The sequence below is a fragment of the Mytilus californianus genome, unplaced genomic scaffold (assembly GCF_021869535.1).
Source record: "Mytilus californianus isolate M0D057914Y unplaced genomic scaffold, xbMytCali1.0.p SCAF_10, whole genome shotgun sequence".
Taxonomy (NCBI): Eukaryota; Metazoa; Mollusca; class Bivalvia; order Mytilida; family Mytilidae; genus Mytilus; species Mytilus californianus.
The window spans coordinates 42,355,245-42,381,086 of NW_026262582.1; the positions used below are offsets into that span (position 1 = coordinate 42,355,245).

General features: G+C 32.7%; 1 protein-coding gene across 1 annotated transcript in view; it reads left to right on the forward strand.

The window, feature by feature from the left end:
* The first annotated feature begins 8,543 nt into the window (after positions 1 to 8,543).
* Positions 8,544 to 25,842, forward strand: part of LOC127718146 (uncharacterized) — a 99,835-nt gene continuing 82,536 nt past the window's right edge. The window contains exons 1-2 of the mRNA XM_052224099.1: positions 8,544 to 8,598; positions 10,117 to 10,238. Coding sequence (XP_052080059.1) covers positions 10,214 to 10,238 — 25 coding nt within the window. The 5' untranslated portion in view covers positions 8,544 to 8,598; positions 10,117 to 10,213. The remainder of the gene's footprint in view (positions 8,599 to 10,116; positions 10,239 to 25,842) is intronic.

A 25,842-nucleotide genomic window follows, 5' to 3' on the forward strand; every position in this document is an offset into this window, starting at 1 on the left:
CTGACATGGGGTAAAATTGGTCAATTGGTCAAGATCTATCAGCTCTGAAATTTTCAGACGAATCGAGCAACCCATTGTTGGGTTGCTGCCACCGAATTGGTAGTTTTAACAAAATTTTGCAGTTTTTTGTTATTATTTTGAATATTATTATAGATATATATAAACTGTAAGCAGCAATAATGTTCAGCAAAGTAAGATCTACAAAAAAGTTTATATGACCATAATTGTCAATTCACCCCTTAAGGAGTTATTGCCCTTTAAAGACAATTTTACACAATTTGTTCATCAAGTTTGCTAACATTTAAAAATCTTCTCCTCTGAAACTACTGGGCCAATTACCTTCAAACTTTAACTAAATGTTTCTTAGGGTATCTTGTTTATAAATTATATCCGAAGTTTGTATCCATCGACAAACATGGCTGCCATGGCTAAAATAGAACATAAGGGTCAAATGCAGTTTTTGGCTTATATCTCAAAAACTAAATCTTTTAGAGCAAATGTGACATGGGGGTAAAATTGTTTAATTGGTCAAGATCTATCGGCCCTGAAATTTTCAGACAAATTGAACTACCCATTGTTGGGTTGCTGCCACCGAATTGGTAGTTTTAACAAAATTTTGCAGTTTTTTGTTATTATTTTAAATATTATTATAGATATATATAAACTGTTAGCAGCAATAATGTTCAGCAAAGTAAGATCTACAAAAAAGTTAAATGACCATAATTGTCAATTCACCCCTTAAGGAGTTATTGCCCTTTAAAGACAATTTTACACAATTTTTTCATCAAGTTTGCTAACATTTAAAAATCTTCTCCTCTGAAATTACTGGGCCAATTACCTTCAAACTTTAACTAAATGTTCCTTAGGGTATCTTGTTTATAAATTGTATCCAAAGTTTGTATCCATCGACAAACATGGCCGCCATGACATAAGGGTCAAATGCAGTTTTTGGCTTATATCTCAAAAACTAAATCTTTTAGAGCAAATGTGACATGGGGTAAAATTGTTTAATTGGTCAAGATCTATCGGCCCTGAAATTTTCAGACGAATCGAACAACCCATTGTTGGATTGCTGCTCCAGAAATGGTAGTTTTAACAAAATTTTGCAGTTTTTTGTTATTATTTTGAATATTATTATAGATATATATAAACTGCAAGCAGCAATAATGTTCAGCAAAGTAAGATCTACAAAACAGTTAATATGACCATAATTTCCTATTGACCCCTTAAGGAGTTATTGCCCTTTAAAGACAATTTTACACAATTTGTTCATCAATGTTTGCTAACATTTAAAAATCTTCTCCTCTGAAATACAGGTGAGCGATTCAGGCTCTTGAGAGCCTCTTGTTTGTCTCTGCCATTTAAGGGCATACGATACAGAAGAGATCTCTCGTTGATTTTTTCTTGAAATTTTGATAGAAGGTCAATTTGAATGTGTACTTTTGAAATATGCAAAGAAAAATATACCTTGATGACTTACTTTTTGAGATATTTTAGTTCGAAATTTGCGTATTTGAAGGAAAATCCTGAAATATCATAATTAAGGACTTTTAAGGAAAGTAGCAATACTTTTGAACGAACAGTCATAATTTAACCGTTTTTTTTGTAAAATGTTCCCTTGATCCATGGCATTAACATGCTGTAACAAGTGCAAGGTTAAACCGAATAATTTTTTTCTGAATTTATATTATTATTAGTGAAATAAAGAAGTTGACAATATTTTTGAGTCTACACAGAAGTGCAGAAAAAATTCTATCGTTTTCAATAAAAGCCATAAACCTTAATTTTTTAATGGCAAACCTTCTCTTTGCCGATATGGCGCTAAATTACGTTGAAATAAGTTTTAATCGCAATAATAAGAGGGGATATGCTTAGCACGTCAACGGCTGAGTTCTTGTTTTGGTCTATCATACCAGGTTTTTTATAACTCTGTCTTTTTAACTGACAGTTTTTCTTCATACACATATATATTTCACTGGGTTAAATTAAAAAATGTCAAGCTAGCAACTTTTTAATATACCTATTCAAAGTCAGGAAAAGTATAAGGCGTTGACCTCATTTTTTATGTTATTTTGCTAATAGTCTCTGTTAAATTTATCCGTACAATGACAGTTCTCCATAATATTTAGAGTTTGTCAGATGGTATAGATACTATATATTGATGAAGACAGTACGTTTATATCTAAACTACTTATTGGGCTTTTTGTGTAGTTGGGTTTCTGCCTCATAATCATTGACGTATTATTATTTACATATCTTTTTATTCATGTCCTATATGAAATAAAAAAAAAAACATACAAAATTATATATGTGGATTTGATTTGTTTACATCTCTAGATAATATTTCATTACTAATGAATAAATATAACAATTCATTAATAATATTTCCCTCATTATTAATGAATAAATATAACAATTCTCGTCATTTTTTTCAAATTCGCGCAACCAGGTTTATGACGTCAGTGGATTTTCCGCAAATGTGACTACATCTAAAGCGACGTCACGAAATGTGATCGTTATTAGAAACATCGCAAATTTACAACGTTCTGATTAACAGCGTCGCGAAAACAATACGAAAAGTTTTGAAAACGTTATTATCTGCCCCTGCTACTGTATCGTATGCCCTTAAGGTACTATATAGCATATATAGTAGCAAACAAATAACCAGTACCAGAATAACTATCATTGATCAGTTTAATACTAGTGAGTACAAGGAAAAAATGAAACAGTTAACAAAGGACATTTATTTGAATTACCTATAAATTTATATAATTTAGACCAAAATAATTATTGAATTCTTATCGTTGGTAGGTATGATAGGTATTCAATTTGATATCAGCCTAATTACAATGAATTAATACAAAATAATAGATTTTTATAAGAATGTGATAAGCCAACAATTTAAAACTATTTTTGTTTTAGTTATTACGTAATGCCTATTGGGTTTGATAGCAGAAGTTCTATGGTTTGATTGGATTACGGAGACCAACTATATATTGATACCAGTTATCATGGAGAAGAAACACCAAATAAGTGGTATGATAGAAACTTGTTGAAAACAATGTAGGGTTGGGTTGAATTACTGAAGCTAATAGACAGCATCATGTATATGAGGGTGTGAATGGGGGAACCTTCATTTTTGTATTCTTTAATTTTCTAGGTTATTTCTATGTATTTTATTTTTTTTTTTTTTTTTTAGCCCTATATCCATGATATCATGTATATTTCTCTATTCTTTATTATTTTGCCATTTATTCTGCACATTTTGCCCATTTTTATAAGGCCCTTTATCTAAATTTTAGTCCTGAGAAATAATACTTGTTCATTTTATTTACTTTTTTAGGTAGTTAATTTTGGAGTTGAAATAATTAATTTTAACAATTTCAATTCTAATAGAACGATATATATGGCTTTTCACAGTTATTTAAAATTTGTGCATAGTGAAGTTCTTTTTTTAAGTTCTAAGTGACATAAAAGTTTGTCTTTTTTAGCTCACCTGACCCGAAGGGTCAAGTGAGCTTTTCTTATCACTTGGCGTCCGTCGTCCGTCGTCGTTAGCTTTTTACAAGAATCTTCTCTGAAACCACTGGGCCAAATTTAACCAAACTTGGCCACAATCATCATTAGGGTATCTAGTTTAAAAAATGTGTCCGATGACCCTGCCAACTAACCAAGATGGCCGCCATGGCTAAAAATAGAACATAGGGGTAAAATGTAGATTTTGGCTTATATCTCTGAAATCAAAGCATTTAGAGTAAATCTGACATAGGGTAAAACTGATTATTAGGTCAAGATCTATCTGCCCTGAAATTTTCAGACAAATCTGACAACCTGTTGTTGGGTTGCTGCCCCTGAATTGGTAATTTTAAGGAAATTTTGCAGTTTTGGGTTATTATCTTGATTATTATTATAGATAGAGATAAACTGTAAACAGCAATAATGTTCAGCAAAGTAAGATCTACAAATAAGTTGTCATGACCAAAATTGTCAGTCGACCCCTTTTGGGAATTATTGCCCTTAATAGTCAATTTTTAACAATTTTTCGTAAATTTTTGTAATCTTTTACAAAAATCTTCTTCTCTGAAACTACTGATACAAATTTAACCATACTTGGCCATAATCATTATTAGGGTATCTAGTTTAAAAAATTTGTCCATTGACCCCACCTTCCAACCATCATGGCCAACTTAGTTAAAAATAGAACATAGGGGTAAAATGCAGTTTTTGGTTTATATCTCTGAAACTAAAGCATTTAGAGCAAATCTGACAGGTGGCAAAAATGTTCATCAGATTTAGATTTATCTGCCCTGAAATTTTCAGACAAATCCCACGACCCGTTGTTGGGTTGCTGCCCCTGAGTTAGTAATTTTACAAAAAAATTTGCAGTTTTTTGTTATTATCTTAGATATCATTATAATATCTAATATCTAATACTATTAATTATGATTTTAACCTTATTTTACATGATTTCCAAAGCATCAGTAAATACAGGTGAGCGACACAGGCTCTTGAGAGCCTCTAGTTATAAAAATGTTATGCAAACCAGGGAAAATATGGCCTCATGATAATAATAATGTGTAGAAAAATGTATCATGCTTTTTTTATTGTAATTTGTAGAAGTAAAGACTGATGTCAGACTGTTGCTTGAGTGTTTGAAATGTCAAGTTGACAACCCATCTGCAATGAAACAAGCTTTCAGAACACTGGCCAATATATTCAATAATGTCGGAACAGGTGAGCAGTACTTAGTAATTAGGATCTGAGGTCTGTCACAATTTAATGTTACATGTATTTAGGGCCTGTTGTCAGTCAGGGGTACTACTTGTACAAGTAATCTTTATTTACTTTAAGAACTTCAAGAAGTAAATTATATTAACTTATATAAGTTAATTATAATGTTTGAATAATCTCCCCTTAATTTTCTTAAAAATTTACTTGACATGTATAAGTAATTTTTTTTAACAATCTCACAAATATTTTCAAGTTTTGAGATGTAAAAACATGCCTTTAACAATTTTTCTCAGGTTAGCTCATAATTTTTCATTAGAGTTCAATGTTTCATCTCATTAATTCAACAAAGAAACTGATTGCGCAAAGATCTTAAGTATTTGGGCAAGGCCTTCAAAAATTGCCCCTTGGGGGCTTGTAAATGAGCAGTGTTCTGAAGATAACAGACAAATGAGATTTTCATTGTCCATGAAATTACACTTGAATGATTAGTAAAGACATCTGCAAAGGACAGACAATTCAAAATTCTATTAGAGCAAAGAAGTCCTAAGAATTCAAGAAAAGAAGATAGGATGACTTTTTTACTTGTATAAGTAAAAATATCTGAATGTCTATAAAGGACATAACTAAGCCAAATTTTTTCTTTACCTGTACAAGTAAATAAAATACACTAAGTCTTGTATAAGTATCCTACAAATTTACTTATATAAGTATATTAATATTTACTTCTTCAGGTAAATAAAAATTACTTGTACAAGTAGTACCCCTGACTGGTTGAAATAAATTGGACTTCATGAAATATTCTTTCTACTTGAATAAAAACATATACAGGCTAACTCCCTCTTTCACCATTATTTCATTATATGATGGATTGTTAGTGTTGAACGCCACTTTCAGCACTCTTGGCTTTATTGAGGTGTCTAGTTTTATTGGCGGAAGGAAGCCGCCCAGAGTACCAGGACGGAGGAGAGAATCAAGAGTCCTACGATAGGAAAACCTGGCAGTCCTAGTCAAATATGATGGTTGTCAAACGCATCTGCCAAGAGCAGGGTTTCACACACAACCTTGATAATCACAGGCTAGTGAAAACTGTATATAAACTTCTTACACCTCTTGGCTGCTGAGTCCTCTGTTTTTTTCATAATAAGAGGAAGGTATAAATCAAAGACCTGCAACAAGAAATGAAAGATTTTTGTGGCAAGGTTTATTAAAACAGTAAAATGAACCCATTGCAATTTTCCTGAGCTTAATTCAAAGCATAGTTTTTGAGTAAAGGAAAACAATTTGTATGACATTAAGTTTGTTGATCTACTGACAGTCCTACGATACTAAATAATAATGTGAATTAGAATATACTGTTCGATATATTTTTCTCTGGCCATTTTGAATTGGTGTGAATTTTTCTTTGGTTTGTACTTTTACAATTATGTGCTTTTATTTTTAGATGAGATTAAAGATTATTTCCGTGATTTGGGAGGATTGGACTTTATAACTACCTTCAACAAAACTGTGAGCAATGTTGAGGTCAAAGAAGCTGCAATATTTTGTTTAGGATGTGCTGTAGAAAATAATAGTATGTAAAATATGTTATTACTTTGATCACCAAAAACTTTAAAAAAAAACAAAAAAAAACAGTTCTAACCAAACCAATGGCCTGATTAACAACAAAGCAGTTGAAAGAAAAATAGTTTTCAAATACAGCAACCAATAACAACCACTGAATTACAGATTTGGGACAGGCACACAAAGAATGTAGCGGGTCAAACTTGTATGTAAGCACTCAACACTCCCTAACCTGGGACTGGTGTTCCAGCACATCATAAGAACAAATTATAATACCATGTAGTGAACCAATGCCTATGTGTTTACTTCTGGTAGAGGCTTCTGAAGTGGATACATTGGAACTCAATTTCTGTAAGAAAATTTTCCTGATGATGCATGCATGGCAAGCGAAATATGTCGACCAGTAATTTAATAAAATTGTTATCTCATGAAGTGTTGTTGTCAAATTGATACTTTTATTATAAGAATAAATTGGAAAAGACTTAACTCAATAGATTGTTTATGAAACAAACAAACAAAACAAATATAAAAACAAAGGACACAAAAGTTTGATCAAAGAATACTGTAAATTCAGAAATTATTGCGAGGTTTTTATTAATGCGAATAACGCGACTACTTGAGTATCGCAATAATAAGAACTCACATTCTGATATCAAATACATATATCTGTGTGTAGCTTTTCCTAAAATTCGCAATAGTTAAACTCGCATTTTTGTTAATTTTTCAAAAATCGCAATAATAAATGCATGCAATAATTTCTGAATTTACAGTACTCAAAGTAACCTAAAGCTAGTGCAAAGTCAAGTACAAATTGTATATCTGTTGTATCTGATCTTACATTACTTTAGATACAACAAAATATATTAAAAAAGATTAATCTGGGTTTGAAAAGATTTAACCTTTAATAATTGAAAAGCAAACTGTATATATTTCATGTTTGTAGTTTATGTTATATTTTTCGTTTAGTTTATTCACAGAAAGAGTTGACCACAATAGCACAGTTTATGAATCTACACAAAACCCTTTCTGATGAGAAATCTACGACTCGGCTCAAACATGCATCATCATATTTGCTGCTTACAGTAGTGTCAAATAACAGTCAGTAAAGTATATTTCTAAAAATAGAAATTTGGCAAATACTATTTTGAAGTTTTCCTATTTTGGAATCTTATAGTCCTGATACAAATGTTAAAGAATTATGTGGTCTATTTAGGTATGCATTGAAGGTTTGGTACCATTAAAACGTTTAAACCCGCTGCATTTGTTTGCACCTGTCCTAAGTCAGGAATCTGATGTTCAGTAGTTGTCGTTTGTTGATGTGGTTCATAAGTGTTTCTCGTTTCTCGTTTCTCGTTTTTTATATAGATTAGACCGTTGGTTTTCCCGTTTAAATGGTTTTACACTAGTAAATTTTGAGGCCCTTTATAGCTTACTGTTCGGTGTGAGCCAAGGCTCCGTGTTGAAGACCGTACTGTGACCTATAATGGTTTACTTTTATAAATTTTGACTTGGATGGAGAGTTGTCTCATTGGCACTCATACCACATCTTCTTATATCTATTAAATGAAAATTTATAGTTGATTCTGAATTTTAAGGACATTGTTTTGATTTAATTGACAAAATTGTAAAAGAAAATTCTTGAAGCGTGAGAGTTGTTTTTAGTAAAGCTGTGTGATTATGCTTTTTTTACATTTCAGGGTTCAAAAGGAACGTCATCGGCATAGTAACATACTACTGTGTGTTGTATTTTTAAGCATGAAACTGATGTAATCATTTTAAGTGTAATGTAAAGTATGATGATTTTTTCTCAATGTTTTAAGGAAAATATGGCTATTATGGGACTTTTGACCCATACTATCAGTTTTAAGTTTGAAAAAGGATCCTAAAATAAATTATGTATACTTGAGAATAGAAAAAGAAAAGTTTTAAATTTTTAAATTTGGCACATCTAAACATCTATTTCGAAAGGCTATTTTTAAAATTGTGTTTGATAAATGTCTTTACCTTTACCTTAAAATTAGTCATTTCATATGCTTTTATTTCATTTTTGTAAGGAAGCTAGCACAGAGTTGTTTCAAAAACTATTATATATTGATAATGCCCTGATGTAAGGGTGCAGTTGACAGGCAGTGCAATTCATTCTGTAATTTAAAAAAAGAAAGACTTATGAATATTTACTTGAAAAGTATTGTATGTTTAATAAGTGCCATTAATGTTTTATTGGACAGTCATATATTTTTTTTAAGGTATAGGACAGTCACTAGCTAAGAAGAGTTTGTGTTTATCGGATCTTCTTGGTCTTTTGAGGTAAGTGACGAGGTTTAAAACATTCTGCAAAAGTATTTTTCATGCATTTCTTTGTAAATGATGACAACGAAACATGTCAATAAGATAGAATAAAAACTAGGGATTCAACAAGTACTCTAACTTTTGAGTGCTTATTTCATACTCCAATACTCATATTGTTTTTAAACGCCCGTTTACGGGACGTATTATAGTATACCGTTGTCCGTTCATCTGTCCGTTGTCAACATGTCGGACAATAACTCAAAAACGCTTTAACCAATTTGCATTAAACTTTGGTGAATTGTTTATATCTATTGACATAAGCTCCTTTTAGATTTTTATAAATTTTAGATTTTACGTTTCCGAGGTACGGGGTTTTATTCATTAAAAAAGGGTTTTTTTCTAGTTTTTGGACAATAACTCAAAAATGCTTTGAGCAGTTTTTATGAAACTTTGGTGTCTGTTTTATATATATTTAGTTAACCTCCCTTTAGTTTTTTTTATGAATTTCTGATATGACATTGGGGATTTAAATGAATTGAAGAGTTGATCTGACAATACATGTGGAATTAAATTTCCGGTCACTGACCACTGTATTTATTTATGACATTCCTTTTCCACGATTGTTTACCTAAGATTATCTTTCATCACCATGATAAATAATAAGTGATACCTTGTTATAGTTTATGAAATGTTATTTAAAGTGTTTTAAAAACAATTAACCGTAATCATGCACTAAATTGCTTGGTTGTGTATAAAGCAGGGATTAAGACTTCCTGATGGTGATCAACTCAAAACTACTCAATCGGCATCTAATCTTTTTGTATTTTCTCTTGCAAAAAAAGATCGAAATAAAAGAAAATGAATTGAAATCTAAATTTCATCAAATCTCTTGTATACGAGAATGAACAATTTTGTCAACTACCGCTAAGATCAATTGGATATTTCTCTCTCGGCTAAAAACCACAGGAAAAAATTGTAAGTGTACAAAGAAATAAATAAGAGAAGAAAACATAAAATTTATTATAATGATGAAAGACCATAACATACAGATACATCAATCTGAGACCAGTATATCGATCTAATACCCATATTCATCCGAATTTATTTTAGCTTTACCAAGCTAAGCAAGAGTTGTGTCTATTGGTATATCAAACTTCCGTTATGTTTGAGTTAAACTACGGGTATCTCGAAATATTTTTTTGGTCCGGCTGACTTAAAGATAACGAGAGTTGACTGTATAAAGATTTTAGATTTGGCAGGTTTATCACTAAACAGTCACACCACAAATGACATTTCTGCACTTAGGTGAACCAGACCATGTTATGCTTTTGTTTAGTCAATAGAATTAATGTTAATTTGAAAGACTTGAAGAATATAACTATTAGTAAGTATAAAAAATAAGTTAACAAAATTAGCAACAATAATTGAATATCGGCTAGCTAGAAAGAGGAGAAAAAAAAAATATATATCGTACTGTTGAGGTTTTTGTGATAACTGGAAAGATATTGATCTTTGATATGAAATAGATTTTTACAGGACTTCTTTACCTAGTGTTGGTAGAACAGATTGCTGGTTTGATGATGCAGGGACTACTGGTCTGGAACTGTGGTCTAGTGTAGCAGCAGCCCTCTGTATGTGTGTCAACAATCCACAAAATGGTTTGTTTTACTTCTAGATACTGAAAATATAGAAATGCTTTCTACCAAAAAATCAACCCAAAAAACCATGGATCAAAATGAAATTTTATTGTGTTTTGTCTTATTAGTCTTGTATGTTTTTTTTTTTTATTTTGGTTCATTTATATGTTTCAAAGTTTAGTGTGACGTCCATTTTTACAGAACTAATGTGCATTATTGTTTAGGGGCCAGCTGAATTCCGCCTCTGAGTGTGGGATTTTCTTGCTGTGATGAAGACCCATTGGCGGCTTTGGGCTGTTTTATGCTTTGTTCGGATTGTCTCTTTGACACATTCCCCGTTTCCATTCTCAATTTTCATAAATGGCTTTCATTCTGAAAGTCAGTAGTTCTCTCCGTGTACTCTAGCTTCGCCTCCAAAAAAAAAGACTGTTATGATATAGCCAAATGAGCTGTTAAACTGCCTTTTTAGTATCAAGCTTTTGAGTACTATAAATTCAGAAATTATTGCAAGGTTTTTATTAATGTGAATAATGTGACTGGGTGACAATTTCAACAATAAGAACTTGGTCTCTGATATTCGATACATGTTTCTGAATGCAGATTTTCCTGAAATGGCAATAATTAATCTTGCGTTTTTGTCACTTAAAAAAAAAAATGCAATAATAAATGCACGCAATAATTTCTGAATTTACAGTATTTCTAAATATTTGATAGTTTTCAATGAAATTTTGTTTTAACTATATTTATCTGACTTAAGCAACTCCTCCTAAAACATTGGATTGTTTTCAGTGGAATGTAGACATAAGTATTATAGTGTGAAGAACATTTCTTGGTTTAATTGATGAAGGGGAGATAATCCAACTACCTTTATTTTATCAAGCTTTTAAATACTACTTTATATTTGCAACCCAAATAATTTAGTCCTTCCCCGTAATCGATCTCTCCCTCTTGCGAGGGCCTGAATTCCTAACACGCTGAAAACCCTTCGCAAATCCTGGATTTTGATTGGTGCCTTGTTGGAGAGGTGATCAATCAGCGTCAGCTCAATTTTATTGAGATAGGTAAATCCCGAGCTAATTCGGAATGACTGATTGAAGATTTGTTCATTGTATATGTATTCAGTCGTTAATGAAGTAAAATTTTGTAGGTCAGCGGAATATATAACGACTGAATTGTTCAGGTTATAATATTTGATGGATTTCAATGAAGTTTCAAATTTCAAAATTTTGTCCATTTTATATTTATCTGACTTAAGCAACTCCTCCTAAAACATTGGATTGTTTTCAGTGGAATGTAGACATAAGGATTATAGTGTGAAGAACATTTCATGGCTTAATTTATGAAGGGGAGATAATCCAACTGCCTTTATGTTATCGAGCTTTTAAATACTTTTTCATATAATAATATTTGATGGATTTCAATGAAATTTCAAAATTTTGTCCATCATATTATATTTACCTGATTAAAGCAACTCCTCCTAAATCATAAGATTGATTTCAGTGGAATGTAAACATAAGTACTATACACAATGTACAGATCAATTATTGGCTGGTTTGATGAAGGGGAGATAAGCCAACTGCATTATTTTGTATCTAATCTTTTAAGCACATTTACATCCAAATATGTGATGGATTTTAAAGAAATTTCACTAAAAGGATACACTATATGTAACTATGGCAATATATTTTTGATGAAAAAACTTATTCATTAAGGGGAGATAATTTAATTCTCCAAACTTAATATCATGAAGGGGAAATAATCTGAATTATTAATTTGTTTGATTTATCACCTCATGGTATTAACTATAATTGAGGTTTAAATGAATTTCTACCATCATTAGTTTTTATACGCCCGTCAAAATTTTGACGGGACGTATTATGGTATACAAATGTTGTCTGTCCGTCAGTCTGTCCGGCGTAAACATGTTGCACCGTAACTTGAGAACGACCTATCCAAATTTCATGAAACTTAATATAGTTGTTTCTTATGATAGTCAAACGATCTGTATACTTTTTGGTGAAAATAAGATGAAAACTTTTTGAGTTACGGGACTTAGTAACTAAAACAGGTGTGTGGTTTTTTTTCACATGTCGCGCCGTATCTCAAAAACAATTTATGATTATTGCTTAAAACTTTACACACTTCTTAGTTATGTTAATCTTAAGATCTGTATACTTTTTGGTGATGATTCAAAATTTCATTTTTGAGTTATTGAGTATTTTGTAAAAAAAGGGGGAGGGGTTTTTCACAGTTCGTGCCCTATCTCAAAAACGATTAATGATTATTACTTAAAATTTTACACACTTCTTAGTTATATTAATCTAAAGATCTGTATACTTTTTGGTTTTGATTCAAAATTTTATTTTAGAGATATTGATTTTTTTTTTTTTTTAAAAGGGGGGTTTTCACATGTCACGCCGTATCTCAAAAACTATTTATGATTATTGCTTGAAATTTTACACACTTCTTAGTTATATTAATCTAAAGATCTGTATACTTTTTGGTTTTGGTTCAAAATTTTATTTTAGAGATATTGAGTTTTTTGTAAAAAAAAGGGGGGTTTTCGCATGTCGCGCCGTATGTCAGAAACTATTTATAATTATTGCATAAAATTCACACACAAGACGACGGGCATATCATGCGCTCATGGCGCAGCTGTTTATTTTATATAGGTAGAACAGGCCACCCTTAACAAATTCTTTGCTTGATGTTGCCTACCCATGCCTTATAGGGTTGGGTAGGTAGGTAGGGAATTTTTTTTTTTTTTGGCCAACAATATAAGTTTCATGTTTCAGACATGAAAGCAACATTAGAGCATGAAAAAAACTTAGTAAAAATTTGAAATGATTTGTGTCATAAATTTTTTGGGTAGGCTGCTTTTTAGGTGGGTAGGTAGGCAACATCAGACTATTCTAATTTTATATTTGGCCTCAGTGCAGCAGATATCAGTGTTTGTGCTAGCTCTCAGTATCTCTTGTTTTTGCAGGTTGTATGTAGGTCAATAGAAGTGTGTGAACATCTTTTTAAAGGTCTGACCATATGGAAACTGTGTTATTAACTGATGAAATTCACTTTTAAACCAGGTTTTGTGACAGTTATTGATTTAGGGTTGTAGATAGGTGTACAGGCAGGTGGATGAATGATCAGGCTTGCAACTCCAGCCGTTACCCTTTTCCCTGCTTTAATTTATGAACCTTTCAATCAATTCTTTTCAAAATGATATCTTCTTGCTGATAAAAAATTAGAGGTCAATTCGGACAGTGATATTTTGCACTTTTGCCGTTCAGGAGTTATATTATGAATCTTATTTGCTTTAACATTGACACAAATTAAAATGCAATAAAATCAAGTCTCGTGTAAAAAAGTGACATTTTTATAAGGGGATGGAGATGGCACTGATTTACAGTTAATTTTATTTCAAAACAAAATTGTCCCTGTCATTTCTCCTTTGCTCAAAAGTAATGAATGTAAAATAGTGCCATGATTTTTTTTATGTTAGAGTACACTACACTAATTAAATTGCAAAATACTTGGAAATATCAATTTCATTCAAGAAATTTATTTTTAAGGAATAAATAGACTCAAGGCAATTTTAGTGTAACAAATCAAATTTTTCCAAAAAAATTAGGTTACATTTTCTGAAATTTGGTTAATAGGATAGGCTTTAATATATAGCCAGTCTGATTGAATTCTCATGAAGTGTATTGTCAAGTGCAATTGAATTAAAGTGAATAGCTTAACCACAAATTTGTGGTCCTTTCTCCAATATGTGAAATCTTTTAATTTCCTTTATGATTAAAGCCTACAAGCTTAATTCTGTATATAAAACACTTCCTATAATTACAGATTCATCTTCTTAATTAAATTTCTTTGACAAAAATGATAAAATTCTGATAGCAAATTTCTTGACAATATAAAATCAATGACGATCATAATAGACATATTACTTTTATAAGAAAAACAAGTTATTTGATAACAGAGATCATATGCTATTAAAAATAATTGTACTAAAAGTTTATTTTTATTTTCCATCTTTGTTAGATAATATTGCATCATAATTTTTTAATTGATTTTTAAACCTTTGGAGGTCACTTGGTAGAAAGAAAATAGTAGTGTCACTGTGAGCTATATAGGAGGGTATAGGTGGGATTTAAAAATAGAAAACAATGAGCAAAACGTGACAAATAGAGGGCAATAAAAATACTGAATAGAGAAAAATAGGCCAAAAAATAAAGAATATAGAATAATGGGGTGTTAAAATATAAAGAATAGAGAATAATGGGGTGTTAAAATATAAAGAATAGAGAATAATGGGGTGTTAAAATATAAAGAATAGTGAATAATGGGGTGTTAAAATATAAAGAATAGAGAATATTGGGGTGTTAAAATATAAAGAATAGAGAATAATGGGGTGTTAAATAAAGAATAGAGAATAATGGGAGACTAAAATATAAAGAATAGTGAATAATGGGAGTTAAAATATAAAGAATAGAGAATAATGGGGTGTTAAAATATAAAGAATAGAGAATAATGGAGTGTTAAAATATAAAGAATAGAGAATATTGGGGTGTTAAAATATAAAGAATAGAGAATAATGGGGTGTTAAAATATAAAGAATAGAGAATAATGGGGTGTTAAAATATAAAGAATAGAGAATAATGGGGTGTTAAAATATAATAAGTAGAGAAAAATAGTGTTAAAATATAAGGAATAGGGAAAAATAGTGTGTTAAAATATAGAGAATAATGAGGTGTTAAAGTATAAATAATAAAGAAAAATAGTCTAAAAAAATCAAGAATAAAAAAATGAAGGACTCCAATCCAGACCCTTATATTGTCATCACTGTTGTCCAACTTCCCTTGTCTGTTGACTCAAAAAATTTCTTGAAAGTTTTTCCCTGAATCTCAAGCATACGTTATTAATTCTAATTATTACAAGGATTAATCTATTAGGAAAGTCATTAATACAAATTTATCATTTCATATTGATCAGACTCAACAAATCTTGCATACAGGAAATTTGTGATTATGATTTACATTGATAACAATATTTGGTTATTGAAAAATGAAAATGATGCTGCAAATAATTAAAAACTTCTACTGTTTTCAAAAAAATTCAGTAGAGATTAATTTTCCCTAGTTATATCTCCACTCTTAAGAGTGGGACTATCTTGCATTCACCTTTGCTGTCTATTTGTCCGTCTGTTTATCTAACAAATATTTTCGTCACACTTTTTTAGGAGCAACTAATCATATATGATTTCATATTAGTCAACAAATTAACAATGAAGAGTTGTAGTATGTGTTGAGAGCTCTTTTCAGATCTGTGAGACACTTATTTTCTTATTTTTATATTAAATTATTATAAGAATAAGAAGATGAGGTATGATTGCCAATGAGACAACTCTCCACAAGAGACAAAATGACATAGAGAAGTTTTATAACAACTAATGGTCACCTAACGGTCTTCAACAATATCTGTTTTCTTTACACTTTGAAATACAAGAGGGCTAGGCCACCCTTCAGAAATTTTTTGTTTGATGTTGCCTACCCATGCCTACTAGGGTTGGGTAGGTAGATTGGGATTTTTTTTTTGGCCAACAGCATAAGTTACATGTTTTAGACAAGATAACAACGTTAGAGCAGGAAAAAATCTTTTAAAAAAAACCAATTTGAAACGATTTGTGTCATAAAATTTTTCCGTTAGGCTGCATTTTAGGTGGGTAGGAAGGCAACATCAAACAATTAAAATTTTATTTTTGGCCCTATGCTTAGCAGGAAAACATGTGCAACGTCTTGTTTCATGATGTAGTTAAAAAAAGAGTAAAAGATATCCTTTAGCTTAATCAAGTGCAAGAAAACCCCCAAATTTAAATCTTACAGAGACTTGGCCTTAGAAATCATGAATTTAAAAATTCCGCAAAAGTAATCCACATTCATAAAGGAAACTGTGGCATACAAAAGATCAGAATTTGAATAAACATCAAAATTGTAAAGCTGAACTACTGGCTTATTCATTTCTCATTTTACTTTGTCATTCCATAATAAAGACCCTTGTTTGAAAACATTGTAGCGATTATGGTTGGGCGTGTAATGCAATATTACCTGAATATCTGACTCAAGTTCTCCTAAAATAAGCTTATTATAACACAACTCTGCAGTCTTAGAGAAAGCGAACTGTCTTGCATGAAGCTTGGAAAATAGAAGTGAGGCTCTGCCTGGTTCCTGTCTGGTTCCCGGTTTCAGATATCATATTCCTCCTATATTGGAGAACCGCTAAAGCGGTGTATCAATCATCCAACGGCACCACACTCCTCCCCGTTTTCTAGAGGAAAAACCCAAATGATCTTGGTTTGTTCGCCATGAGCAAATTTGTGGACAATTAAAAGTAGTAACATTTATACAAAGATCTTAAACCAATTACAAACCAGTTAGTCCGGTTAGATGTAAGAGGCTGAAGATCAAAAGTGTACATCAATGGGACACTATTTAATCAAATATATATTATATACAAATATCTTAAACCAATTACAAACCAGTTAATCCGGTTAGATGTAAAAGGCTGAAGATCAAGAGTGTGCATCAATGAGACACTATATTTAATCAAATATATCTATTATTTAAAAACATTACAAATTTTGTTTAAAACTTCCAATCACTATGAAATTATGAAAAGAAAATTTAAAAATTGCTGCCAAACATTACTTCCAACCCCTCCCCCTTAACAACCATAAATCATTTGAGAATTTTTTGTAGTAGTGGCCAAAACTTCTTCAACAGGTATCAGTAATAATTTTGAAATTTCATGAGCTACAAAGATGACAGTGTATGGATTGGCAAGTTGTTCTTTATAGCGGATATATGGAGCATCAGATTCTAAAACTATCCTGCTGATTCCTTTGTTGCAGATGAACTGTTTGATGGAGGGATATTTGTTGGTAAAGATGAAAGGTGAAACGCCAAATACAATGTTTGAAAAATGTGAGGACGCTGATTCAAAAATTTGTTCTGTCCCTGTGAAGCAATGCCAATGAATTTTATGGTTCCTAGGTAAGTTGTTGACCATGGAGGTTAAAGTTGAAAGGTTTAAGTTGTTATCTCGTCTGTTGTGGACAACGACTGGAAGGTTTTTCTGCACTGCCAAATTAAGCTGTTTTTCAAAATATGTTATCTGCTTCTGAAAGTTTTGAGAATTTGGTCTATCGGTAGTATCCAATCCACATTCTCCTACCGATACAGTTTTTGAAGATGCCAAAATAGAAGTTAAATTTTTGAAGAACCGGTCTAAAGTTGATGTAGAGTTTGAGTTGACAATTTGAGGGTGCATTCCAAAAGAGAGTCTAATTCTGTGATCTTTCCTGATTTCTGATCTTTCTGCTGACGATGGGAATTTTGCAGGGTTACAGTAATTGGCAATTAAAAATGACAATTTGGTCTTAAAGAGGTCAGATGTTCCCATATCATCCAACTCATGGATACCAGTTAATCCGGTTTTTACCAAGAGTTGGTCAAGATGAAAATGGGCATCAACAGCCATCAATGGTCCTGTTGGTTTGGTTGAGAGACATCCATTAAATAATCCAAAACGATCTTTTTGTTCCTCAAAAGTTTGTATTATGTTTTGTTGTTCTGCAGTTAATTTACTGATGACTATTTTCAGAATTTTCCAATGAAGTAAAGAATGTATATATGCTTGGCCTAAGTTGTCGAATATGTTAAAGTTGAATTTAGATAGGTTATTAATTTGACAGAAAATATCGGCAAGAAAAACTTCCTCTGTTCTAAATGTTAAATTTTTGGATGCTCCGTACATTTTATTGCCAGGAATATTCAAACAGCTAACAAAATGTATTAGTCCATCTGGATATGTCACTTCCAATATTCTGGCTAATTCTCTAAGCAGACCATTAATAAGCTGCACCCACATCTGGTAACTGTCTGGGCCAAACTTTGCGTCACTTTCAAACTCTGGATGAACGTTGTTTATGTGATGTATCAACATTGTAACTTGGGCAAACTGTTGCTTACAATGGAAACAAGCGGACTCAGGAGCCACATACCATGGCAGATGGAATTTTGCTGCATGCCTAAACGAATGCCTCATAGGCAGCTGACAAATAAAACAAAGTTTACATTTTGGAGGACACGGTACCGCTACCTCAGGTGTTGTGAGAGGTATACAGAGATCTTCATCAGCCTCCTTCACTACCTGATGGTATTGCTCATCATCTGTTGGCTTACCTCTTGCCACGATTGGTATCCCCATATCTTCGTCCGCCGCTTTCAGTATTTCCTGATACTTCCTCTGGTCCATCTCTAATTCCTGCTTCTTTGATATTACCATAGGCACACAAAGGTCCTCATCAGCCTCTCTCATTACTTGATGGTATTTTTTGTCTTCTCTCTCCTGCCTCCTTCTTTCTTTCTCCCTAATCACTACCCTTACATCCTCCTGTTTTGTCTCCAGATGAACATCTTCTTTTCCCTCATCCACATCCTCATCATAGTCAAGGTCTTCATAATTCTGCCTATATACCTCTTCCATCTCTTTATCATTACTCCAACTTTTTGCCATGCTGGAAGTACACAATTATCCTCATGCTATTTTTAAAAACTTATATATACAATATTTTACAATGTGTTTTTTTATTTTTATTTTTTTTCATTATTTTGTTTTGTTTAAAAGCCAGTTAATCCGACAATGATTAAAACATATCGGACAAATCATAATCGTCCAGGTATTTTGGACGATTTCTGATTCTACCACCATAGTTGTCAATTGCGTACAAAAATGTATCATCTAAATTATCAGTACTATTATTACTTAAAATCAAATTTACACCATCTAAATTAGTTACAATATGTCTATCTTCTGAGTCAACATCAGATGGATATCTGATTTCCAATCCTGTACCATGCTGGTCTACACCAATTTCCTGAACTTCTTCAGTATTATCAAGAAAAGATTCCAAATCTCGGAGTTGTTGAAAAGACTCTAAGCCAGTTGATCCGGCATGGTCTTTGTTTATACCATCCTCTGTCTCTTGAACAAAAAGAACTGGTTCCCTGTCATTATCTTCTTCAAATAACTGTGACAAATCATGAATATCTTCTTCTTCAGTCTGGCCAATTCCCAGGCTATAATCTACCTCACCTTGAAGAAGACGGTGTCTCATATACTTCAGCCACTGTGGAATGTTTCTATCTGAGCAAGGTTTTAACTGATCGTGATGGATTGTTAGTTCTCTTTTCCTTGTTCTCATTTTATACAGAACTGATGACAGTACCTCTACAATTAGGTATGGTCCTTGCCAGGGTGCCCGCAATTTTTTACTTTCTCCTATTTTTGTAGCGGAATCTATTCTGTAAACAATGTCACCTTTATTATATATCCTGTGATTAAGTTTTACATCATAATCTATTTTCTGTCTGAATTGAGCTGTCTTAAGGTTATCTCTAGCAATTTTATGAGCTCTTTCTAATGCATTTTTTAGATCCTTGATATACTGATGGGGTTGGTTTATTTCCATGTTACTCTCTGCTGTTCCCAAGAGTAGATCTACCGGTTGCATTACCTCCCTTCCCAACATCATCATATTAGGGGTGAAGCCAGTTTGTCTATTTTTTGTAGATCTTATTGCGCCAGCCAATTGTTGAAGGTAAACATCCCAGTCTTTCTGCTTACCCTCTAAATAACATCTTACTGCCTGTAAAATCACACTGTTATATCGTTCAACCTGTCCATTGGACCTTGGTCTATAAGGAGTTGTTCGAGTTTTTGCGATTTCTAGTAAGCGACATAATTCATGGAATAGGTTGCTATCAAAGTTTCTGCCTTGGTCAGTGTGTACTTGCAAAGCACAACCAAATTTAGAAAAGAACTCATTCACTGCTGCCTTTGCTATTGTTTCTGCATTTTGATTAGGCAAAGCGACAAATTCAATCCACTTAGTAAACTGGTCTATGATGGCTAGCACATATTTATTGTTAGAATTACTTTCCACAAGTGGCCCAAGTATATCCATGTGTACCCTTTCCATGGGAGCTCCTGCATGATATTGACCTAGTGCCCCTTTTGCTGTTCTGTTTGATTTTTTATTGATATTGCATATTGAACATGTTTGGACATACAAAATTGCATCCACTCTCATCTGGTACCAAATAAATCTTTGTTGTAGTTTCTGTATGGTTTTAGCTTGACCAAAGTGTCCTGCTGTTTTGCAATCATGACAATATTTCATAGCCTCTTCTTTCAAGGATTTAGGAAGTAACAATAGTGTTCTTGGCTCAACCACTTGTAGAATAGACATCCCTTTACAAATTTCAGTTGTGTCTTACAATTCCACCAATGCTTAGTTGCTGGGCTTTCAAGTTGTAACTCATGCTCTGACGGTGGCTCACCAGTATGTAACCAATTTATAAGTGTTTTTAAATCAGGGTCATCTTCTTGTTCTTTCTTGATGTCTCCCAAGGACCAACCTTTCATCCAATTACTTTCTTGTATAGAGATATCATCCTGAAGCTGGTGTTGTATACTCCGAATTTTCAGATTCACCACATCATCCACATCATTCTCAAATTTTCCCCAGGTTCTTTGAGCTCTACTGCAATATGCACATCCTTTACAGGGTAAAGATGAGAGATCAGCTCCTGCATAGTAGCAATTACAAGGTTCTAAATCATCCGGGATTCTGGAAAGACCATCTGCATTTTGGTGTTTTTTGCCAGAACGATGTTGGATAACCATATCATATTGTGAAAGCTCTTCAAGCCATCTTGCTAACTGGCCTTCAATATTCTTAAAACGTAGGAGCCAAATAAGACTATGATGATCTGTTCTCACTGTAAATTGACGACCAAGGAGGTAATTTCTGAACTGTCGAGTAAAGGTCACTACTGCTAATAGTTCTTTCCTGGTAGTGCAATAACGCTTCTGTGTAGGTGTCAGCACCTTACTGGAGTAACAAACTACAAATTCTTTACCGTCATGGACCTGGATCAATTCGGCCCCTAATGCTGTATCTGAAGCGTCCGTGTCTAATATGAAAGGTTCATCTGGGTATGGATAGGATAACGTCGCTGCATTAACCAGTGCTGTCTTAATGGTTTCAAAAGTTTCTTGGTGATCCTTGCTCCATTCAAATTTAACTGTCTTCTTAGTAAGATGATATAATGGAGCAGCTATTGTTGCAAAGTTTTTTATATGGTCTCTGTGATAGTTAACAAAACCAAGTAACGATTCTACATCTCTCTTCTTTGTTGGAACTGGCCAATTTAATATTGTATTCCTGCTTTCTGGATTGACTGCAACCCCCTCTCTATTTACTAATTTTTCAAGGAAAAGTACTTCTTTCTGGAAGAGTGAACCCTTCTTTGGTTTTAGCTTTAGATTATTATCCTCAAAACGCTGTAAGACCTTCTCTAAATTATGTAGATGACTCTGAAAACTTGACCCTAGGACTATAATGTCGTCAAGGTATGCTAAGCATTCTTTCCACGTCAGTCCTGAAAGAATTAGCTGAATAACTCTCTGAAAGAATGCTGGACTATTACACAAGCCAAAACTAAGCCGAATGTGTTCAAAAAGACCATATTTCGTCACAAATGCTGTTTTATGTCTGTCGTCTTCATGGATCTCAAATTGATAGTAACCTGAGGACATGTCGAGACAGGACATGAATTCTGTTCCTCTCAGGGTATCAATACAGGACTCAATTCTAGGCAAAGGAAAGCAATCTTTACGAGTCTTCTGTAATCAATACAGTATCTTATCTTCCCATCACGCTTGCGTACTAAAACAGGAGCAGCACACCATTCTGAACTTGAGGGTTGGATAACCTTTCTCTTTAGTAACTCACTAAGATGTTTTTCTTCTTCCGCTTCAAAACCTAACGGTGTTCTCCTCATTCTCTCCTTTGAAGGTGTAGATGTTCCTGTATCTATTCTATGCTTGATTTTAGTAAAATGGCCTATGTCCAAATCATTGACTGAAAATGTGTCTTTAAATTTTATCAATAGTTGAGCTAACTGAATGCATTCTTTTTCATTGAGATTCTCTTTTGACCTTTCAAATAAATCTTTCAAATTTTCTGGCATATTTTGACATATCTCTTCTGTTTTCTCAGAGTGGTTCCCGTCTTTACTTATTTGGCGAGCTGTGATTGAATTCTGTTCCGGGTTGTGATTTTCTAAAACTTCATCAATCTCCACAGCTGTTCCAAGACTAGTACCTTTTCTTGAAGAAATATTCTTGTCTGTCAAGTTTCTGATTGTAATTGGTACTGTTTTGTCAGGTGTCGTTACAATGTAAGGCATTATTATTCCGTTTAATTTCTGATTGGGTTGAATGCATATATCACTATTAACCGTTCCCTCTAACATTGCAGATAATTCAATAGCAGTCATAGACGGAATAATCACATTTTGATTTAAACTAACTCTGTAAACTTTCATTTCTTTGTTGTTGGACTTCACTGCTGATGCATGTAAGGTCTGATTATTAATTTTCACTGTGTAATTTGCCAAGTCTATCACAGCTTTTAGATGTTGTAAAATATCTAAACCTAATAAAACAGAATCTGTAATATCTGCAACTATAATTTGCCATTTTGTCTCAGTTTTGCCCATCCTAATAGACACTCTATTAGCATAGCTTGCCTTTATTTTGTTCTCAGCTCCAGCTCCTTTTAATGTAACGGACGACTTAAGTTCTAATGGTGGCTGTAATTTATTCATAAATTTTTCACTGATAATTGTGACCTGTGCAGCTGTATCCACCACAGCATCCACATCAACACCATTTATTTTCACATTCAATATTAAGCTTGCTGCTACCGTTGACCCATAGGAGTCGTTGACTGAAACTTCAGAAATTTTTAAACCTTCAGAGTTTTGTTTGCATGCGCCAGTTAATCCGGCTTTGCATACATTAGGTTTTTCATGCTGACTTGTAAACGTTGAAGACTTTTCTTGACTAGGTATTCCTATTGTGTCCACAGGTTTATTTTCCACCAAATTGGCAATATTTAATTCTTTATTTTTTTCACAACTTCCATTTCTGTAAGTGCCAGTTAGTCCGGCATAATTTACAGAATTTTCATGTGGAGATGGAGGTGGTTGGCCTGTGTTATCTGGATGGATCGAAGACTGGCCTACTTCTTCGATCCTTGCTCGTTTAAATGAACATTTGGTTTGGAATTAATAGGTGATGGTGACCTATTCCTTCTCATTGGAGATGAACTATTACTCTTATTTTCACACTGATTACTGTAGTGTCCCTCTTGATTACAAGTGTAGCAAGTGACTGTTCGTGCTGGACTTCTGTTTGGTGATGGTGATCTAGGTCTCCTATTATCATTGCTTCTGGATTCCAGTATCTTCAATATTTTTCCTACATTGTTGTTAATTCCCGTTATATCCTGTTCAGTTTTTAGGACACGCTTTTCAATAGTTTCCTGCCAAGGTACATAGTTTGGTTTTTTATTTACAACTCTTACTGCTATCTCTGACTCACCATCTGAGTCATCCTGGTCATATTTTTCGAACTGTACTCTCCTTACATCACTCTTCTTGTAACCAAGTAGCACTCTCTGATTATGTATTGAACTCTTAACAAACTGAAGAGCCTGGTCCATTCTGGTAGGATTTTTCTCCATGGCTAGTAATGCTGCTTTTTTATCAGTACAACCTTTCAAGAATGCGTCGACAGAAATTGTCTCAACAACATGTTCAGGTGTGTCTATATAGCCATCTGTTGCCATCTCTTGCACTCGTTCAGCAAACTCATCAATCATTTCATCACCATTCTGTCTCACATCTTGTAACTGTCGGCGTATTGTGTATGGAAGATCCTTGTTACCAAACCTCTGGTTAAGTTTATCTGACAGTAATTTAAAATCAGTTTGTATTGATGGTGGTCTGGTACTAAAAAATTTTAGAGCTTTGTCTCTTAAACACTCAATAAGTTTATCCAACTTTTGCTGTGTATCCCAGTTGTACTTGTTGGCAATGTGTATGAACTGTAAATAATAAGGTTTCCACTCGCTCTTACCGTCAAATGTTGCTAGTTTTGGCGCTATTGGACCTTCATTTCTATATCTGGAACTAGTACGTTCATCTAGTGTAGTTTTAGGTGTACTCTTTACTGCTGACACGCTTGATTGATTTTCTTCCATCTTGACCGCTGATTTATTCTCATCGATCCTTGAAGTGATTTTGGATTTATAGATGTTATCTGGTGCAAGATTTCCTGTTGTTTCTACCAACTTTGAAAATGTTTTTGTTTTATATTCATCTTCTAATTTCTGGACCTTGGTGGCATATTGTTGATCTTTCAATTCAAGATCCTTCTGTTGACTTTTGATTTTTTCTCTGCCGCTATCAATAAGTTTAGCTTGTTCCTCAACTTTATTCATAAGCATTTCCCTCTCTGACTTCAACTGATAAAATGACTTTTCAAGTTCTTGATTTTTTTGGACCATTTCCGTATTCATTTTATGTTGCATGTCTATTAAATGTTGTTTAAATTCTTTTCTTTCACTTTCCAGTGTCGATTCAAGTTTATCACCTCGCTGGCGTTCTTCCATTTTAACATTATGTAGCTCTTGTTCCAATTTGTTTTTAGATTTCTGCATGGAGTCCAACACTTCTTCCAATTCTTCAGTCTTGGCTGTAAGCTGTGCACTGCATTGGCTCTGTATATCTGATAACTGTTTTTTTATATCTTGTTGCATTGATTTTTTATCTTGATCAGCGATCATTAACTTAGTCTTATAATCTTCAATAACTTTTTCTTGTTGCTGAAGTTGATCTTGTTGTTTTATAACTAGTTCTTCGTACTGTGCAGTCACTTGTTGATTCTCTGGCTGGACATTTTTTTCTTTTTCAGTATCTTTAGTATCAAGTTGTTCTTCGAATATGACCCTTCCCATATAAATAAATGGGTCCCAGATATTACTTGGTATTCCCTCTATGGCTTTAAGTGTCTCTGCTGTTAAGGTTCCTAATTTAGTCCTTTCAGTCACGATTAATTGAGCTCTTTTTTGTCCAATATCTTTTAAAGTCATCAATTCCTCAATATCCGCCGTATTAATATTTACCGTTTGTTTCATCGCCATATTGAGATATGAACAGATAAATAGTTCCACAATAAAAATTAACAAGTGTACAATAAATAGTACAAATAAACCTCTATATCAAAAATTATAGTTTACCTCTTGAAATATAAATATCTAAAAGAAAAAATTACCAAATATCAAAAATCTAATAAAAATTATTTAGTATTACCAATAAGAATTGTTCAAATTTTCTTGAATTTATTTAACTTATCTTTTTATTCTAATTTCCTTATACTTGAAATTAATTAAAAATTTTAGAATGAATGTATCAAAACCAGTTAATCCGGAATAATACACACACAAAAAACAAAAAACAAAAAATAAAAATAATAATATATAAGAACTAAACAGACAATTCAAGATTAATTGTATCAAAACCAGTTAATCCGGTATTAACACATACAAAAAAAAATAAAAATGTATGTATATGTATAACTATTTTGTCAAAAGAAACAAACTTTTAAATGTAATACCAGTACACATACAATAATATGCAATTTGTATATGAAA